Source organism: Pelophylax lessonae, assembly GCF_965119305.1.
Source record: "Pelophylax lessonae genome assembly, chromosome: 12".
Taxonomy (NCBI): domain Eukaryota; kingdom Metazoa; phylum Chordata; class Amphibia; order Anura; family Ranidae; genus Pelophylax; species Pelophylax lessonae.
Genome location: NC_138779.1, coordinates 89,019,880 through 89,037,582, shown reverse-complemented (window position 1 = coordinate 89,037,582; position 17,703 = coordinate 89,019,880). Strand labels below are relative to the sequence as shown.

The window sequence follows — 17,703 nt, the reverse complement described above, 5'->3', positions numbered from 1 at the left end:
ATTCCTTTTATATCTAGTGCATAGTCAAGAAGTGGATCCCTTTGAAGTTTTTATAGATTTGCACAAGTTTTTAAGAAAACTCAAAATAAAGAAGCATTTTAGTCTGAAAGGTTCCACGCAAACATCAGTCAATTCTAAATTTGAGCATTCAGGGTTACGGAATAAATCCCTCTTTAACCCTAAAGTACCGGGAGCAGAATGCATTAGTGCGTTTAAACAAATGGTAGAGGCGGATCTACGTAAGATAAAAACCAATCCAAGAAAATACAACTACATCCAACACACCATAAAGAAACTAGAGAAAAAGAAAAACATAGTCATCAGGCCCGCAGACAAGGGAGGTGGCCTGGTCATTTTGAACAAATCTGATTATGAAGCCGAAATGAGCCACCTTCTCAGTATACCTGACACATAAAAAGCTTAAAAGCAATCCTACCAAAACATACAAAAAGAAACTTAAAGACTACGTGAAAAAGGGGAAGGAACTAGGAATACTCAATAAAAAAGAAGGAGAATATTTAATATCTGAATCGAATAAGATACCAGTGGTATATTATTTACCTAAGATCCACAAAAACGCACAGAAGCCACCCGGTAGACCTATAGTAAGTGGCATAGATTCACTGTTCTCAAGACTGGGTGAATACATAGACACTTATCTACAACCAATAGTCAAAAAAGGTAGATCCTATCTTAAAGATAGCTCCGAACTTATTAAGGATTTAAAATCCATTCCCATCACAGACCAGTGCTTCCTAGCCACTATAGATGCGAATTCGCTATATACAAGCATCACCCAATCAGATGGCCTACGGGCAGTAAAAAAGGCATTACAACAACATAGTAAATTAAAACAAACACAGATAGAATATATTATTGAGGGATTAGAATTGGCAATGTCACACAATTTCTTTTGGCATAATAAAGAATACTATCTGCAAACAAAGGGTGTGGCTATGGGAGCCAAATATGCACCGAGTGTTGCTAATTTACTCATGGACTTACTAGAGGAAACTTGTGTCTATGGGCGACATATTCCAGAGTTGGTTTTTTACAAACGCTACATAGATGATATTGTAATTATTTGGAATGGCACTGAAGACACTTTAAAAGAATTTTTTTCAATACTTAATAATAATCCTTTTGGAATAAAGTTCACCGGCAACTGGAACCAAGAATCGATCAATTTTTTAGATCTGCAAATTTTTAAGGAGGAACATGTTTTAAAAAGTAGAACTTTTTTTAAGAGCACAGACAGAAACGGATATATACCTATTAATAGTTGCCACCATCCCAATTGGAAAGGGAATATACCTAAAGGCCAGTTCATAAGAATGAGACGGAATTGTGATAAACACGAAGATTTTCTAACACAATCAGAAATCCTATTGGATAGATTTGTAGAAAAAGGATACGACAAAGAGAAATTATACAAAACTAGAGAAATAATATCCAAAATGAATAGGGACGATTTGCTAAACAAAAAGAATCGTACAAACAAGAGAGGAGAAATGGCTTTCATTACAGGATTTCATAAAAATTTCAGAGAGACTGAACGCATCATCAAGAGATACTGGCCTATACTTAAATCCGACAGGACCCTTTCCAAATTGCTACCCAATAAACCTGCGTTTATATACAGAAAGGCACCTTCACTTCGAAATCAATTGGTGCACAACGTGGTGGATCCACCTAAACCAGTGAAGATGTTCAAAGACCTTAAGGGGTTCATTAGGTGCAAAAGATGCTTGGCCTGTAAGACTAACCCAAAACAACCGAGGAAAACATTACAATTTAAATCGAGAACAACAGGGGAAAATTTCAATATTAATAAACGTATTACTTGCCAGACAGACCATGTTACATATTTGGTGGAATGTCCCTGCCGTTTACAATATGTGGGTAGGACCACCAGACCGTTATATATCAGAATTAGAGAGCATATTAAAAATATCCGTTTAGGTTTTCCTAAGCACAGCCTGTCTAGGCATTTTGCGGAGAAGCATAATAAGGACCCTAGAGGCCTCACTTTCTGTGGCATCGATTGTATATCCGCACATTGGCGAGGAGACAACAAAACAAGAAAGATCTCCAAAAATGAAACTTTATGGATCTATAGATTACATACACTACAGCCCAAAGGCCTAAATTTAGATATCGATTTAAATTGTTTTATTTCTAATTTTTAGTATTCATTTTTATCTGTGCAACTTGGGATTATTCAATACTCTTGTTTTTAGATCTAGTTAACATCTGTGACATATTGGGACATGACACATACATGTGAGATGTCCTAGTGTAACTTAATTTAAATTATGTGTGCCATACGGAAATAAATCCCATATATGATTATTACATTTATTAGATTCAACACTAGATATTTGCAACACTTTTACCCTCATGCAGTTCCTATCCGCCTCTTAGTTAAACATTTTAATATATTTTAATATCCTTTTTAAAATATTTAATATATTTCTAAATTCATATGAATTCAATACATTTATTTATTGACATTATTTCGTGTAGTTCTGCCCATGTCCACTAGATGTCTCCCAAAAAATTCCCCCATCGTAAACACAGTTTAAAATTACATATACCCGTCTTCTATACTCCCCCCCCCCCCCCCGTTTTAATATTTCCACATTTTTTATATTCTTTACATTTATCTTCTTCCTATGTATATATTTTTATATTTTTTATTTCATATTTCTTTATATTTTATGTTTTACTGACAGTTACTTTTATCGACATGTATTGATGTTTATATATAAACTTTTTTATGTATTCGAATACCGAATGTATATTACTTTTCCGGAAATATGTATATGCATGACCAGGAACCATTTTACACTGATATTTATATATACCGCCTCGCTAAGAGTTTTTTAATATATTCGGACGGAGTCATCTCTGCTTTATATATAGCTTTTTTCCATTCTAGCAGGCGCCATGTTTCCGTAGTCCGCTCGGACCGCACAACAAATCAGGAAGCTCTATCAGGGTTGCCTGGTTACCGCATACATATTTAAGGGAAGCTTGCCGGACGTGACTTGACGCTGCTGATGACGTACAAGCTACGAAACGCGTACAGCGTGTCAAGTCATTTCCGGTAAACCTATATGGGAACGAGGCTTGGATCGCAAGCGCTCGGACAATACAGTCACGCCCGTTTTTTTCCTGTTCAATGTGAGTACCTTTTCAAATTTTTGCTCAATAAAGCATATCGCGGAATTACACTATGTCCACCATTTATTTTCTGGTTTAAATATCGGGAGTGGAGCTGAGTGGATCCCTCGGAACATACCTAGGCAGGAAGGCACACAGGGGACCATCCTAGGGTACATCCACACCAGGACCAGCCCGATCCTCGGCACACGCCCTCCACCCAGGGATAGGAGGATACCGCTAGGTTGCCAGACCCATAAATACACCCGCTCTATACCCCTGTGTGGGGTGGGTGTCTCTGGTAAGTGTGCAATTTTATCAAAGGAATCCCAGCACCTTACCACCCACCACGGGGTCACCTTTTCACCTGAGTGTCGGTTTGTTCCGAGTGTTGTCACCTTTATTGCTTTTGAAGTCACCGCACATAATATAGACTTTTCTACTGGATCTTTCCTTATTGGACATTGCAAGCTGTATTTTTTAAAATAATAACTTTTTTCTATTTTTGCTCTGTTGGCACTTTTTTATTCCCCATACCAACACGTGGTATGAGTGGAACAGCTCACTTTATATAGCATCGTATTTTTTAGCACATTAATATTGCATGTTAAATATTATTTATTGCTCATACAATTATTGCACCAGTCACTTTCCAATCTTTCTGCAGGCACTTTTATACCTTGCACTTGCACTTAATTGAAGTTTTTATGGAATATATTATTGTTTGAATATTACACATTATTGCTTTTAGCTTAAGGCACTTTGCATCACAGCTTTTTATTATATCTAAATTATATAGGCAGCGCCATCACCCCTATTCCTTTTATATCTAGTGCATAGTCTCCGGACTATCATCCAGGGAGGCTGCAGCCTATTTTTAGATATATCTATATATATATATATATTTTATATTTCATACATTTACTACATATTTTTTATTTATTTATTTATACACATTTTTTTCACTTAATTATTCACTTATCTATCCACTTAATCCATAGCGCGGAAGTTCTTATTTTTCTTAGAACACACCTTTTTGGTTACAGCTGATGTAGCCCACTCTATACCAATATAGCACATAGTGATGGATATAGAGCTGTGGAATGCTATTTACTACAAGATTTAAATCTTTACAAGAATTTATTTTGAACCTCCTACTTTTTTTTGTGCTACATAATTATTGCTGGTTTAACGGCACTTATTCTATACAAAGGGAGTAGCTATGGGTGCCAAATTTGCTCCTAGTTTGGCAAATTTATTCATGGCAAACTGGGAATCGGAATCCATTTATATTAAGCAATGGAACAATCTAATATTATATAAACAATATATTGATGATATTTTACTGTTATGGAGAGGTGATGAAACTTCATTACTAGATTTCATGTCTAATCCTAATGATAATACACAAAATATTCAATTATTTTTTACATATAGTAAAACTACGGTCAATTTCCTTGACCTCAACTTGCTTAGTATGAATGGAAAGATAGGCACTAAATCCTTTTTTAAATCCAACGACTGCAATAGCTACATCCCTTTGGACAGCTGTCATCATCCCACATGGCTTAAAAGTATTCCAAAGGATACATTTTTACGGATGAGACGTAATTGCCATAATATGTAGGATTATTACTTACAAACCTCCATCCTTAAAACTAGATTTTTAGAAAAGGGGTATAGTGCAACCTCTCTAGAACAAACTATCCCCTTCTCAATCGAGTCTCCCTGTTAGCATCAGATAATACTATACACAAAAAGAAAACTATCCATCTATCCAACATTATCACAATAAAAAGATAATTCAAAAGAGATGGAACATCTTACAAGCCGACCCAATATTGAAGGCAACTTTGCCAGAGAAACCTGAAGTATTTTTCAGACATGCACCCAATATTAGAGACAAATTGGCTCCCAACGTTATTAACACCCTCCTTCACTGAACTAAAAGGTTTTTTCCTTGCAATAAATGTATGATCTGTACTGTGAATTCCCATAAAAAGAAAAAGATCACTTGCTTCTCTTCAACCATTACAAGTAGAGATTACTTTATAGATGAATTCATATCTTGTGAATCCACTCACGTAGTATATCTTCTGGAATGTCCTTGCCATAAACAATATGTAGGCAGGATTAGCAGGAGATTGAGAGACCGATTACGAGAACATGTCTATAATATCAGAAAGGGCTATAGACACCATAGCCTTTCTGCCCATTATAGGGCTTGCCATAAAAGAGACCCCAGTTCTCTTAAGTTTGTGGGAATAGCTAAATTAAAACCCCATTGGTGGTGATGTCACTGTACGAGAGAAATCTCTAGAATTGAGATGAAATGGCTACATGAGATAACATTCTATTCCTCGATGGGGTTAAATGTTGAATGGGATGTCAACTGTTTCATCGACACCCGCTGAGCAGGGCTGTGGAGTCGGTAGATAAATGTTCCGACTACGACTCCTCAGTTTTTTGTACTTCCGACCCTGACTCCCCGACTCCTCTGTATTAATATGTATTAATCTTTCGACACTGACTTGGGTGGGTGGCATTGCAGTAACTATTCTGGCCACATCACTAACGATCTCTGGATAAACAAGGATGGCTTCTTCAACAGTAAGTGTTGATGAGCGATCATACTTTTCAACATCTTTTAGTGCTTTATAAAACTCCTGTTGGAATTTTTTTATTTGGACAGTTACTGGTTCTGTAACGCTTATGCGACGTCGCTTTCCTTTAGCAACTTCCATTTTGTCTAAGAAGGAATTAAAGTCTAATTCTTCGTTTGAAGAAGATGATCCTGAGTTACCACTATTGCTTAAAAGAACTGTCGCAGTCCCGCAAAAAAAATTGCAGATCGCCGCCATTACTAGAAAAAAAAAACAATAAAAATGACATAAATCTTTCCCGTAGTTAGTAAACGCAATAACTTTTGCGCAAACCAATCAAAATACGCTTATTGTGATTTTTTTTTACCAAAAATATGTAGCAGAAAACAAATTGGCCTAAAATGTAAAAAAATTTTGATTCATAAATTTTTTGGGGAATGTTATATATCAGAATGTTTTATTAATATCGCAAAAAGAGCACTGGGGGGGCTGAAGAGCACTAAGGGGCTGGAGGGGGGCTGAAGAGCACGGGGGGGCTGGATGGGGGGGGCTGAAGAGCACTGGGGGGGGGCTAGAGAGGGGGGGCTGAAGAGCACTGGGGGGCTAGAGAGGGGGGGCAGAAGAGCCACTGGGAGGGCTGAAGAGCATTGGGGGGGCTGGAGGGGGGGTTGAAGAGCACTGGGAGGGCTGAAGAGGGGGGGGCTGAAGAGAAGAGCACTAAGGGGCTGGAGGGGGGGCTGTACAGCATTGGGGGGGCCAGCAAAAGAAAAAAAGAAGTTTGATAGGAGGAGCGGTGGGGCGGCTGCATATACAGCAATTGATCTTTCCATATTCCTCCTGCAACGCTGAATGCCTGCAGAGAGGAGAATCAGGCATGCAGCCGCTCCCCCTGTCCAGTCACACAGGGAGGCTGCTCAATCCTTGGGCACTCACCTTCTTCCAGCCCCCATGAGCAGCGCAGCAAAGACCAAGGGAGCAGCTGCCTTAACATGAGGAGATGATTGGCAAGAGTACCGGCTTGACACCCCCCATTGGTATGCCACTGCTGGCCGGATAATCCAACTGTAACAGCTTTAATTGTAATTGCCGGGCGCTCGCTGACACACACTGTCCCGCCTCCTAGCCCGGCTTCTTTGATAGACGTCACACATCCTAGTTGGCCAGGTGTTCGGTCTATCAAAGAAGCCGGGCTAGGAGGCGTAAAGCTGTTACAGTGGGATGATCCGCGCTCTGACATTATCCAGTCCGTCGGCTGGCCAGCTTTCCTCTCCTCTCGCTCCCGGAGCTCGCCCTACATAATTTTCCACTCGCAAAATGCGAGCAGGCGAGTGGAAAATTTGAGGGCTGTATATATATATATATATATATATATATATATATATATATATATATATATATATATATACACACACTGTATATATACACACACGCACATACACGTCAAGTATTCATATAATACCAAAACAATTCTTGCTGTATCCAGTTCTCATTGGTAATCCAGCCTGTTTGTGACTCTCGCATGGTTTTTTTTTAGAGCGGAGTCATGTATGAGAATAAGCTTTTGTTTCACTGAAAAAAAAAAAAAGCATTCATGACCTCTTATGGGGAATCAGAGCCTAGAGTGTGTATTTATTTTTATTTATGTATTCTCCTTTCCAGCTGCAAGCTACTGGGTTGCTTGGAAACACAGAATTAAATTTTGGAACAGCAATTGCTTGCTTCTTGGCTTTATCCGGGGCAGACATTAACTATGCCAATCACAGAGGGAAATCGCCTTTGGACCTGATAACCGATGGGAGGATAGCGCACCTTGTGAAAAACTTTGCTCAGAGATTCAGGTACATATGTCTCTTAAATGTTCTTAGGTGATCCCAGGGACCCTTCACCTACTTATATCTGATCAATTGTACCAGCAACAATGAATGCCATGAGTTGCAAAATAAAACTTTACAATAATTAAAATAGACAGCAGGGGCAATTTTTTTTTCTGACATGCTTCATGCTAGGCTCCGTCTTTCTTTGAGAAAGTGCCATGCCTAGTGCAAAACATTTTAAAATTGAACTTGTCCTTGCTGGCTATTTAATAAAGGAAGAATATTATTTTGTATCTCGTGCAGCATTCCTATTGCTGGTACAGTTGGTTGGTTCAGTGGAAATGAGCTAAGACAGTGTATGGGATGTGATTGTGAAGTTTTCAGCCTGATTTCACCTGGAGTGACATATGTAATATTTCACTTATACTTGATGAGATGGTTTCTATGCCAATTCATAGCCACCACACATGCCTTTCAGCTGTTTGCAGAAAAGGATGCGATGTGTCATTGCGACGTCTGCCTGGCTGGCCCTTGTGCTTCAGTGCTTTGAATCATTGGCCTGCCACAAATTTGCAGATGAAGGCTTCTCGTTGTTCTCAGACTTTTTCTAAAATACATGTTTGTTTCAGAACAGTGAATCAAAAAGTGCTGGAGTTAATGGGCTAGCTTAACAGCCAGGCAACTAAAATTTTCAGAAGAAGGTCAGCAATGGCAGCCCATTTGGTTGTCAGATTCAAGAAGTTTTACTGAACTACAGTATATTATCCCCTAAATTCCCCTGTCCTTACAGTCTTATACTTACCTGTCCATGCTGTTCAGCCCATGGAGGACTGCAAAGTCGCTATTGGCAACTTCCAAATGCCCAAAAGTGTGGGCAGACAACATCCAATTTATTTGGAGAGGTCGTCTATTATGTGATGGAGTGCCTGAGATTTGACTATGCATAAATGGAAGACTTCTACACCATCCAAGAGAATTTATATTGGCTGCTGCACAGTTTTTTGTGAGTCAGCCAGGATCATGGGCAGGTGGGAATAAAACCTTGATAGGGACCATTTAGATTTTTTTTTTTTCTTCCCTAGGTCAACTATCTTATGCCTCACTCCCAACATACACACACAGATTAAAAACTACCATGATTTACAATATTGTAAAAATAGGTAGGAAGTTTATAATTGCAGAAGTTGAATCAAAATCAAGGTAACGCAGTCACAATTTGATACATATCTGCAGAAACAAAATAAATACCATATTGACACAACCAGCAAAATATCTGCAAACACATCAGTACCATACTGATGCAAACAGGAACATGACATCAGACAAAATCAGTACCAAACTGACGCAAACCGCAACATGTCCTCAGACACAATTGGTATAGTATAGACGAAAGCACCAATATGTCCATTTCCCAGTCGGCACCGTACTGACGCAGTCAGCAACATATTTGCAGATACGATCAGCACTGTACTGACACAACCAGCAACATAACATGTGTTCAGACACAATCGGCACCGTATGAACGCAATCAGCACATGCCCTTATGTGCAATCAGTGCTATGTGACACAACCAGCAACATGTTCTCGGACACAAAAAGTACTGTATTAATGCAACCAGCAACATATCCGGAGACACAATACCGTAATGACGCAACTTATCCGCAGACACCGTCAGTGCCATATATACTAACACAACCAGCAAACTGTCTGCAGACACAATAAGTACGGTTCTGCAACATGTCCTTAGATACAGTCATACTGTAATGACACAATTTGCAAAAAAACTAAATGTTGGCAGACTACAGACGTTGCTGGAGACTATGAACAAATTCGGGAGGAGTTAAGAAATCTAATTTTTATTATGCTATCATTATAATAGAAAAGTATTTCAGAAATAAACAACTCCGAAATAGTGGATTGTTTTTGGGAAGGTTTAAAACTTGCATATAATGTTTATTGGTGGCAGTGTCATGGGGAATAGTAAATCTCATGTTTATTGCTTTGTCCATGTTAAGGAGAGTCCCCCCCCTTTTTTCTGCCTTGCATATAATGGAATCCGGGACAAGCAAAGAGAATATATGGAACACACAAGATGAATGGTCAGCACCATCCTCCATTCACTATTTATATTATAAAAACATGGCTCTTTTATTGAAGTCCAAGGGACAACAAGGATGTTTAGGGCATTGAAAGAAAAGTCACTGCAATGATGCATTGCCATTATGAAATTGTATACCTTTCTTTGTATTAAATTTTAAAGGACTTCACCAAAATGTGCAATGTTTAATTAAAAAGAATATATAGGGGATGTATGTTCAATCAAAAAATATAACGTAGAAATGGAGAAGGATTGGGGCAGGGGACATCATGTTTAGGGCCGGGGGTGCATCTAGTGAGGACACAGATTTTAAAACCTGACACGGATTCTAACATTTCCACACTTTCCAAAATGCAAGGGAAAATGACTAGGAATTAATATACTGCAGTGTTCTTTGATGAGTTTTTAATGTTTTCTCGTAGTTTTAACTTTATATGTTTCCCTGAAAAACAAAGTTTCTATCATATTTATTCTTTGTTACATTCTTGCTTATCTTTTAGTGTAGTGTGTTGTGACATTTCAAATAACATGCTATTATGCCTCTTCTCGTTCTTTTATTACAGGGAACAACAAGCTGAGTCAGATTCCTCTACCATCAGCTGCACCCTTCGCAGGGTACACACCACCCCTAACACTATGACCAACCTAAGCCTGCCCACTTCTACCAGTCCTGCCGAGTGCCTGGTGTGCTCAGAGCTTGCAGTGCTCATCAGCTTCTTTCCTTGCCATCACAGCATAGTGTGTGAAGGTAAGATCACCTGTCCTATAAACAAAGACCCCTTTGCTTTACAAATTTCTCACATCTCTTATTACACATAAATGTACTGTATATACAGTCATCCCTATGCCATTTCTGTCATTCATTGACAAGTTGTGTATTTTTACTAGCAGAAAACATTTTCTACTACAGTTTTTGGATCTTAGTAGGGCAAAGCCATGACAATAGCTAACAAGGGGAAAGGTGACCTGCCATGATGCTTGGGGGGAGGTAGCTGTAACCACATAAGCACTGGTGCTAGTAGGAAATAATGTTACCACTGCCTAGAGTGCTAAAGTCATCTTTGCTCATCTGCTGAGCTTTACAGGTAAGTGGTTTGTTCCACAGCAAAGGCTGTCAGGAAGAACCTGGTCTCATGCATTTCCTTAAGGACATGGTTTGAGATTTTTAAAGCAACCCTTTAAATAGCAAATGATTACAACCAATTGTTAAAGCAGTAGTAAACTGCTGGGTGTTTTTTTTTTTTTTTTTTTTTTCTAACCTGAAAGGTAATGTCATAATGTTCTAGTATGCATTATTTTAAACTTACCTGAAAACAAAGCCTTCCGCCTCTGAGCTGTCACTGCTGCAGGCGCGTCCATCTTCACTTGGTCTTCCTTCCAGGTCCACGGACTTATGCTGTGTCATTGGCCGAAGCCGCAATAACGTCACTCCCGTGCATGCTCGCAGGAGCTGCTGTTTATGGCACAGAACCCTGCAGGAACAGCCCAGGTGGCCATTCCTTCAAAACGCATGCACCAGTGACATTACCGGCTGTATGTACAGTAAATATTTCCTAAACGGCGCACATTTAGGAGATATATATATATATATATATATAAGCTTACCTATAAATATAGGTAAGCTTTACTATAGGCTTACCTATATTTAAAAGTCAGAGGTGGGAGTTTACTCCCACTTTAAGTCAGATCTTCTCTCCTAGTGGTGTTGCTGTTATCAAACCCTTCCAAGTGAGTTGAGTACTTGGTGCCCCGCTAAGCACTCTGGTTTCTTCCTCAGGTTGCTACATCTCTACATTACCATAATGGGTGGAGGAGGGAATGGATGAAACTCCCATCCTTTTTAATGCCTCTGTGTTCTGTGAAGATTTTATTTTTCTTTCTATCATGTACAAAGCTCTCCAAAGTGGGGGGAGTCCCCTTTCGATCAGTTCTCTTTTGGTGTCCTTTATATTCACTTTTCTGTAAGTGAAGTTTTTTCCGGAGACCATGCTAAATCTGCAGGGCAGTTTTCCTGTACACTAAGCTGACGTCACTCAGCCAGTACAGGCTCAGGAAAGATCCCGACTATATGGTCGGGATTCAAGCAGATGCCTGGGCAGGCACCTGGCTCAGCCTTTCAGCGACCCACTGAAAGCCTGAGCCAGCTCCTCCAATCCCCTCCCCAGCCTAGCACTCCAGTGAGCGCTTAAGAGGAGAGCAGAGAGCCGCTGACTGACAGTCACAGCTCTCTGCTCAGACCGGAGGGAGAGAACTGAGCGATCAACTGTTTTTTTTTGGGGGGGGGGGGGGTTTCGGATAGTTTTTTTATTGACATTTTGTTATGTTTTACGAAAACAAACAAAAAAATACACACAGAATAAAAAAGGGGAAAAATTTGTAAAGGTACATTAAAGAATCTGTAGTATACACTTCCACCACCGTCCTATCATGAGCAGCATACACAAATGAAATAGCAGTATTTTATCAAATATAACAGCTTCAGCTCTTCTGGGAAAGCTGTCCACAAGGTTTAGGAGTGTGTCTATGGAAATGTCTCACTATTCTTCCAGAAGTGCATTTGTGAGGTCAGGCACTGATGTTGGATGAGCAGGCCTGCCTCGCAGTCTCCGCTCTAATTCATCCCAAAGGTGTTCTATCAAGTTGTGGTCAGATCCATGTCTTTATGGACCCTGCTTTGTGCAGTGGTCCAAATCATTTGGTGGAGGGGAGGCTGTGTGGGGTTGTTTTTCAGGGGTTAGGCTTGGCCCCTTAGTTTCAGTGAAGGGAACTCTTAAGGCATCAGCATACCAAGACATTTTGGACAATTTCATGCTCCCAGCTTTGTGGGAAAGGTTTGGGGATAGCCCCTTCCTGTTCCAACATGACTGTGCACCAGTGCACAAAGCAAGGTCCATAAAGACATAGATGAGCGAGTTCGGGGTGGAGGCACTTGACTGGCCTGCACAGGGTCCTGACCGCAACTTGATAGAACACCTTTGGGATAATTTGGAGTGGAGACTGCTAGCCAGGCCTTCTCTTCAACATCAGAACCTGACCTCACAAATGCGCTTCTGGAAGAATGGTCAAACATTCCCATAGACACACTCCTAAACCCTGTGGGCAGCCTTCACAGCAAGGGGTGGCTGTTCTAGCTGCAAAGGGTGGGCCAACTCCATATTGAACCTTACAGACTAAGACTGGGATGCCTTTAAAGTTCATGTGCGTGTAACGGTAGGCATCCCAATACTTTTGGTAATATAGTGTATCTCCCAGCATCTTTAATCCCCTATTATTCATTAGTTAGGCACATTCCAACCTCTGGATTGGGTCTTCATTCTTCTTGAGGACATTCAGATTGCTTCCCCGTACTCTTTAATCAGTTGTGTGGGTTAGCTCTCACCTAGTCCAATAAGGGAACCCTACCCTAGAACTTCACCTACAACTTCTTCCATACTCGCAATATACCTAGCCCTTGCTATCTGGAAAGTCTTGCTTAGATCTTGTAAATCCTCTTCATAATACATTGGCTCTGCACTTCTTGTGCACCCCCTTTTGCAAGAAGTTGCTCTTCTGTTAGGTTAGGACTAAGCTAATTTATTTGTGAAACACGTTAACCATCTTGCTGCCTGTTTGTCCATGATGTTTGTCACTTTGGATACTTTTGCTCAATAAACATCACCATTGCCTTTTTCTCAGAGTGTGGTCAATCTTTCTTGTGCAATCTGCCATGTATTAGCTTGCCAATTGATCTCTCTTTCATTTCTTAGATCCCTCTGGGGCCCTTTCAATCTGACAGGGCCATAAATGAACTTTTCTATAGGGCTTCTGCCTTCCAGGAATAAGTACTTTTTTCTTTATCTGCCCCCGTTCCCCCTGGAGTTTAGAGTTTTTGGGTAATCTACAGCATCTAGCATTGGTTCTTCTCAATGGTTGCAGGGACACTGCCTGTTCTTCTGTTCATGTTTTTAAAACCTTTTCTTTATGATTGAGTGTTTGAGTCTCGGCTGATCACACCTTTAAAAGTTAAAAAAGTGGATCTGCTGTTGTCTGTTTGGGTTTTTTGACCCTTCTTGTTATTTATTTGTCTGTTTTTGTTGCCTGCTCCTTGATTTGGGTACATCCAGTGGCCTAAGAATCAACTCCTGTGTCTTGTACTGTACTCCCAAGATACAGCGGGTAAAATAAGTATTGAACACATGTCACTATTTTTCTTGGTAAATATATTTCTAAAGGTGTCATTGACATTAAATTTTCACCACATGTCAGTAGCAACCCATTTAATCAATACATACAAAGAAACCAAAACAAATACATTCAGAAATTAAGTTATGTGTAATACAATGGAATGACACAGGGAAAAAGTATTGAACGCATGAAGAAAGGGAGGGTTAAAATGGCTTGAAAAGCCTAGACACCAGCTGAAATCTATGAGTAATTAGACAGCAATCCTGCCCCTTGTTAGTGGAAATTAATAACAGCTGGTACAGTTTCAACTTATGGCCTATAACAAAAACATCTCGTGATTGTTAAGGCCCCTTTCACACTTGTGCGACCTGAAAGTCCTGCTCCTTGAAGCAATGCCTGTGTAATCTTGAGGTCGGACCAAAGTAGTGCAGGGACTACTTTGAAGTTGCACAGATATGAACAGTACTCTGCAAATCATGGGGCACAACTTGTCATGTGACTTTGCAGTCCTAAGGCTCCATTCAGACTTGTGTGACTTGTCATGCAACTTTGGACATCAAAGCTGCATGACAAGTCATTCCCCATGTTTTCCAATGATAACCATTCATATATGCGCAACTTAAAGTTTCAGCAAAAATAAAGTAGTTCATGCACTACTTTGGTCCGTCTTTAATGCATTTTGAGGGCCCTAGAACGTAATGTAAACCCTCAGAAGTTGAATGAAAGTCATACCTGAATGTTATACAATGCAACTTGTGTGCAACAGTTGTCCATTATCACTGGTCAAAGCCAAAGTCTTATCCAAGTTGTACCCATCCAAAGCTGGGTCAAAGTTGCATTAAGTTGCACTCCAAACTCGGTGCAACTTTGGAGTCGTACAAGTGTGAATGGAGCCTTAAAGCAAAGAGATCTCTCAAGACCTTCACAACCTTATTGTTGCAAAACATACTGATGGCATTGGTTACAGAAGGTTTTTCTAAACTTCTGACTGTTCCAGTGATCACTGTTGGGGCTATTTAGCCCGGAAGTGGAAAGTAGAGATGTGGCGAAAAATATCAGCCGAAAATGGTTTTATCGCCAAAAAGGTGCCGATAATGACGCAGAAAACGCACACGATTTTGCCGTGATTTTACAGTGATTTATTTTACCATGAATTTGCACAATTTTTCTGCTTATGGTTTGTTTTTTATAGGTCATGTGACTCAAAAACCGCATCAAAAGCTTAATACGGGTGCATTAATGATGTGTTCTTGCTGTGTTTTCAATGCATTTCAGTGGGGAGGTGTGTTTTTTTTTTTTTTTTTTTTTTTAACTGACCAAAAATGCAGCAAGCAGGATTTTTAACACCACAACAGAAGCGAAACGGACCAGTGTGAAGACATCCATAGAATTTAAAGGGATACATTTTTCTTGAGCTTTTCTTGCAATAAAAGGTACCAATTATGGCTGACAATAAATTAAAATTCATTTAAATTGATAAAATTCATTAAAAAGTCAAATATACAATTATATAACAAATATATATATTTTTTAAAAACTGCATCCTGCATTTTGCGATTTTCGGTACCAAAATTTCCATTTGGAGCACCTCTAGTGGAAAGAACATAATTTCACCAAAAACCGGACATGACCAGGTGTTCCTCACAAGATTTCTGACAGAGGAGTAATAAGAATTAGAGGAGTATTCCAAGAGCCAAGGACCACTTGTGGAGAGCTTTAGAAAGACCGGGAGTTAGCAGATACAATTGTTTCAAAGAAAATAATTCACTCACCCGCCATGGCCTCTATGCACGCTCACTACACAAGACTCCGTTGCTGAAGGAAAAGCATGTTGACGCTCATTTTAAAGTTTGCAGTACAACATTTAGACAAGCCTGTAAAATACTGGGAAAAATTGGTCAGATGAGACCAAAATTAAACTCTTTGGATGCCATAATACACACCATGTATTGAGATCAAGTGGCTGTGTTATGTGTTATTCCATTTTTTTACACATAACCTAATTTCTGGACTTATTTGCTTTTGTTTCTTTGTATTTATGGATTGCATTGGTTGTTACCGACATGTGGTGAAAATTTCATGTCAATAGTACCTTTAGAAATATATTTACCTAGACAAATGGGGACGTGTTCAATTTTTATTTTACCCGCTGTATGGAGTTTACATGTATGTCAAAATTCCTATTTTCTTGTAAACAAAGGTTGCATACTAGTTACCAGCATGATATATTCTTTTTGTTTTCTCAGAATGTTCCAGAAGAATGAAGAAATGCATAAAATGTCAGGTGACAATCACCAAAAAGCTTCGGCAAGGTGAGTACTTGTCACTGGGCCATGTTACAGTATATGTGAATGAGCTTTCTGAAAATGGAGGCTCTTCTTTATTTAACCAAAATACAGTATGTAATATATTGCAGCTTTCATTTTCCTCTCTTTTCACCTGTTATCTGGTCAGTAACACAACAAAAGTGAGACACAATTCTCGATGAATGAGCACAGGAGGCACAGCAGACAGCAGCATTGTTAGTCTGGTGGGAAGGGGGGAGCAGTGTTGAATGTATTAGCAGATTTAGATACACTAACACATTGAAGCCAAACTCCAGCTCACACTTCAGTTACAGCAGTTTTTTTTTTTCTTTTGAGATAAAGGTTTTGCACGAATAAATAAAAGCTAATCATTTTAATCACCCCTACCAGTGTTAAGTGGTTTGTCTCATCCATGTAAACTGATACATTGTGCTGGAGAGCTTGTTTTTGAAAAACAATAGACTTGCTGGCTGGATTGCCAGAGGAAAATAGAAAAAAGAAAGCCTAAAAAGGAAACGAATGCAGCCATCACATCTAAGAATTGGTAAGCTGCAATATAATAAATATATAAAAAATTGCAGCACTAGAATGTATAAAAAAAATACATTCTAGCACTGCAATTTTTTATATATATTTATGTTTTTTTTAGAAAGATGTTGATTCTATCTATTGTCAGCCTCTCTTATATCATTGTGCGCAGATTCTCTATTATCTTTTATGCAATATAATAAATGTTTGCTTTTGTGTTTAATACTGCTGTAAATTAGAACTACAAAGAAAATGTTTTTATATTTTGGACAGCATGGGAAGGGTTAGAACCATAGTCAAGCGGATTTAATGTTTAAATTGGAGTTCCGACTCCCCCTCCACCCCCTCCAAAAATTAAAAGTCAGCAGCTACACATACTGTAGCTGCTGACTGCTGACTTTTAATATTAGGACACTTACCTGTCCTGGAGTCCAGTGATGCGTGCACCGCAGCCAACATTTGCATCTACTGCCGCCGCCATTGCCAGTAAGGGAACCCGGCAGTGAAGCCTTGCGGCTTCACGGGCGGGTCCCTACCGCGCATGCACCAAGCGCGCTGTGCATTCCTATTGGCTTGGCGGCGGAGGAGGGGCTGAACTTCCGAGGGGCGGCGCCGCATCCCGGACTTGGAGAAGGGTACCTGTCAAAAACAGGTACCCGTTCCCCCCTCCCCCCTGAAAGGTGCCAAATGTAGCATCGGAGGGGGGGAGGAAACAAAAGAGCGGACGTTCCCCTTTTGGGTGGAACTCCGCTTTAAGTATCTATAAAGATCTTATAAAGTATTATTGTGTAATGACCGTTGGGACATAAAATAAAGGTGGTGGTAGTTTTGGTCACAGGACTTTGTCCCCGACAGTCAACTCCTGGTAGTTCATGGCACAGGACTTGTGCTAAGATCTACCTTGTAGGGATATAATAGAATAATTAATCAATGCACGCATTCAATGTCCATCTGCCAGAGCTGAATTTTTGGTGATTGGCAGTTCCTTTTTTTCAGCAAAGAGGTTAACCTTGGCCACAGCCCCT

The 17,703-nt window shown here is 39.7% G+C and overlaps 1 protein-coding gene across 7 annotated transcripts in view; it reads left to right on the top strand.

Moving 5' to 3' along the window:
- Positions 1-17,703, top strand: part of MIB2 (MIB E3 ubiquitin protein ligase 2) — a 285,750-nt gene that overhangs the window by 246,888 nt on the left and 21,159 nt on the right. For all 7 annotated transcript variants that reach the window (XM_082273689.1, XM_082273685.1, XM_082273687.1 and 4 more), the window contains 3 exons: positions 7,428-7,606; positions 10,244-10,428; positions 16,091-16,156. In XM_082273689.1, coding sequence (XP_082129815.1) covers positions 7,428-7,606; positions 10,244-10,428; positions 16,091-16,156 — 430 coding nt within the window. The remainder of the gene's footprint in view (positions 1-7,427; positions 7,607-10,243; positions 10,429-16,090; positions 16,157-17,703) is intronic.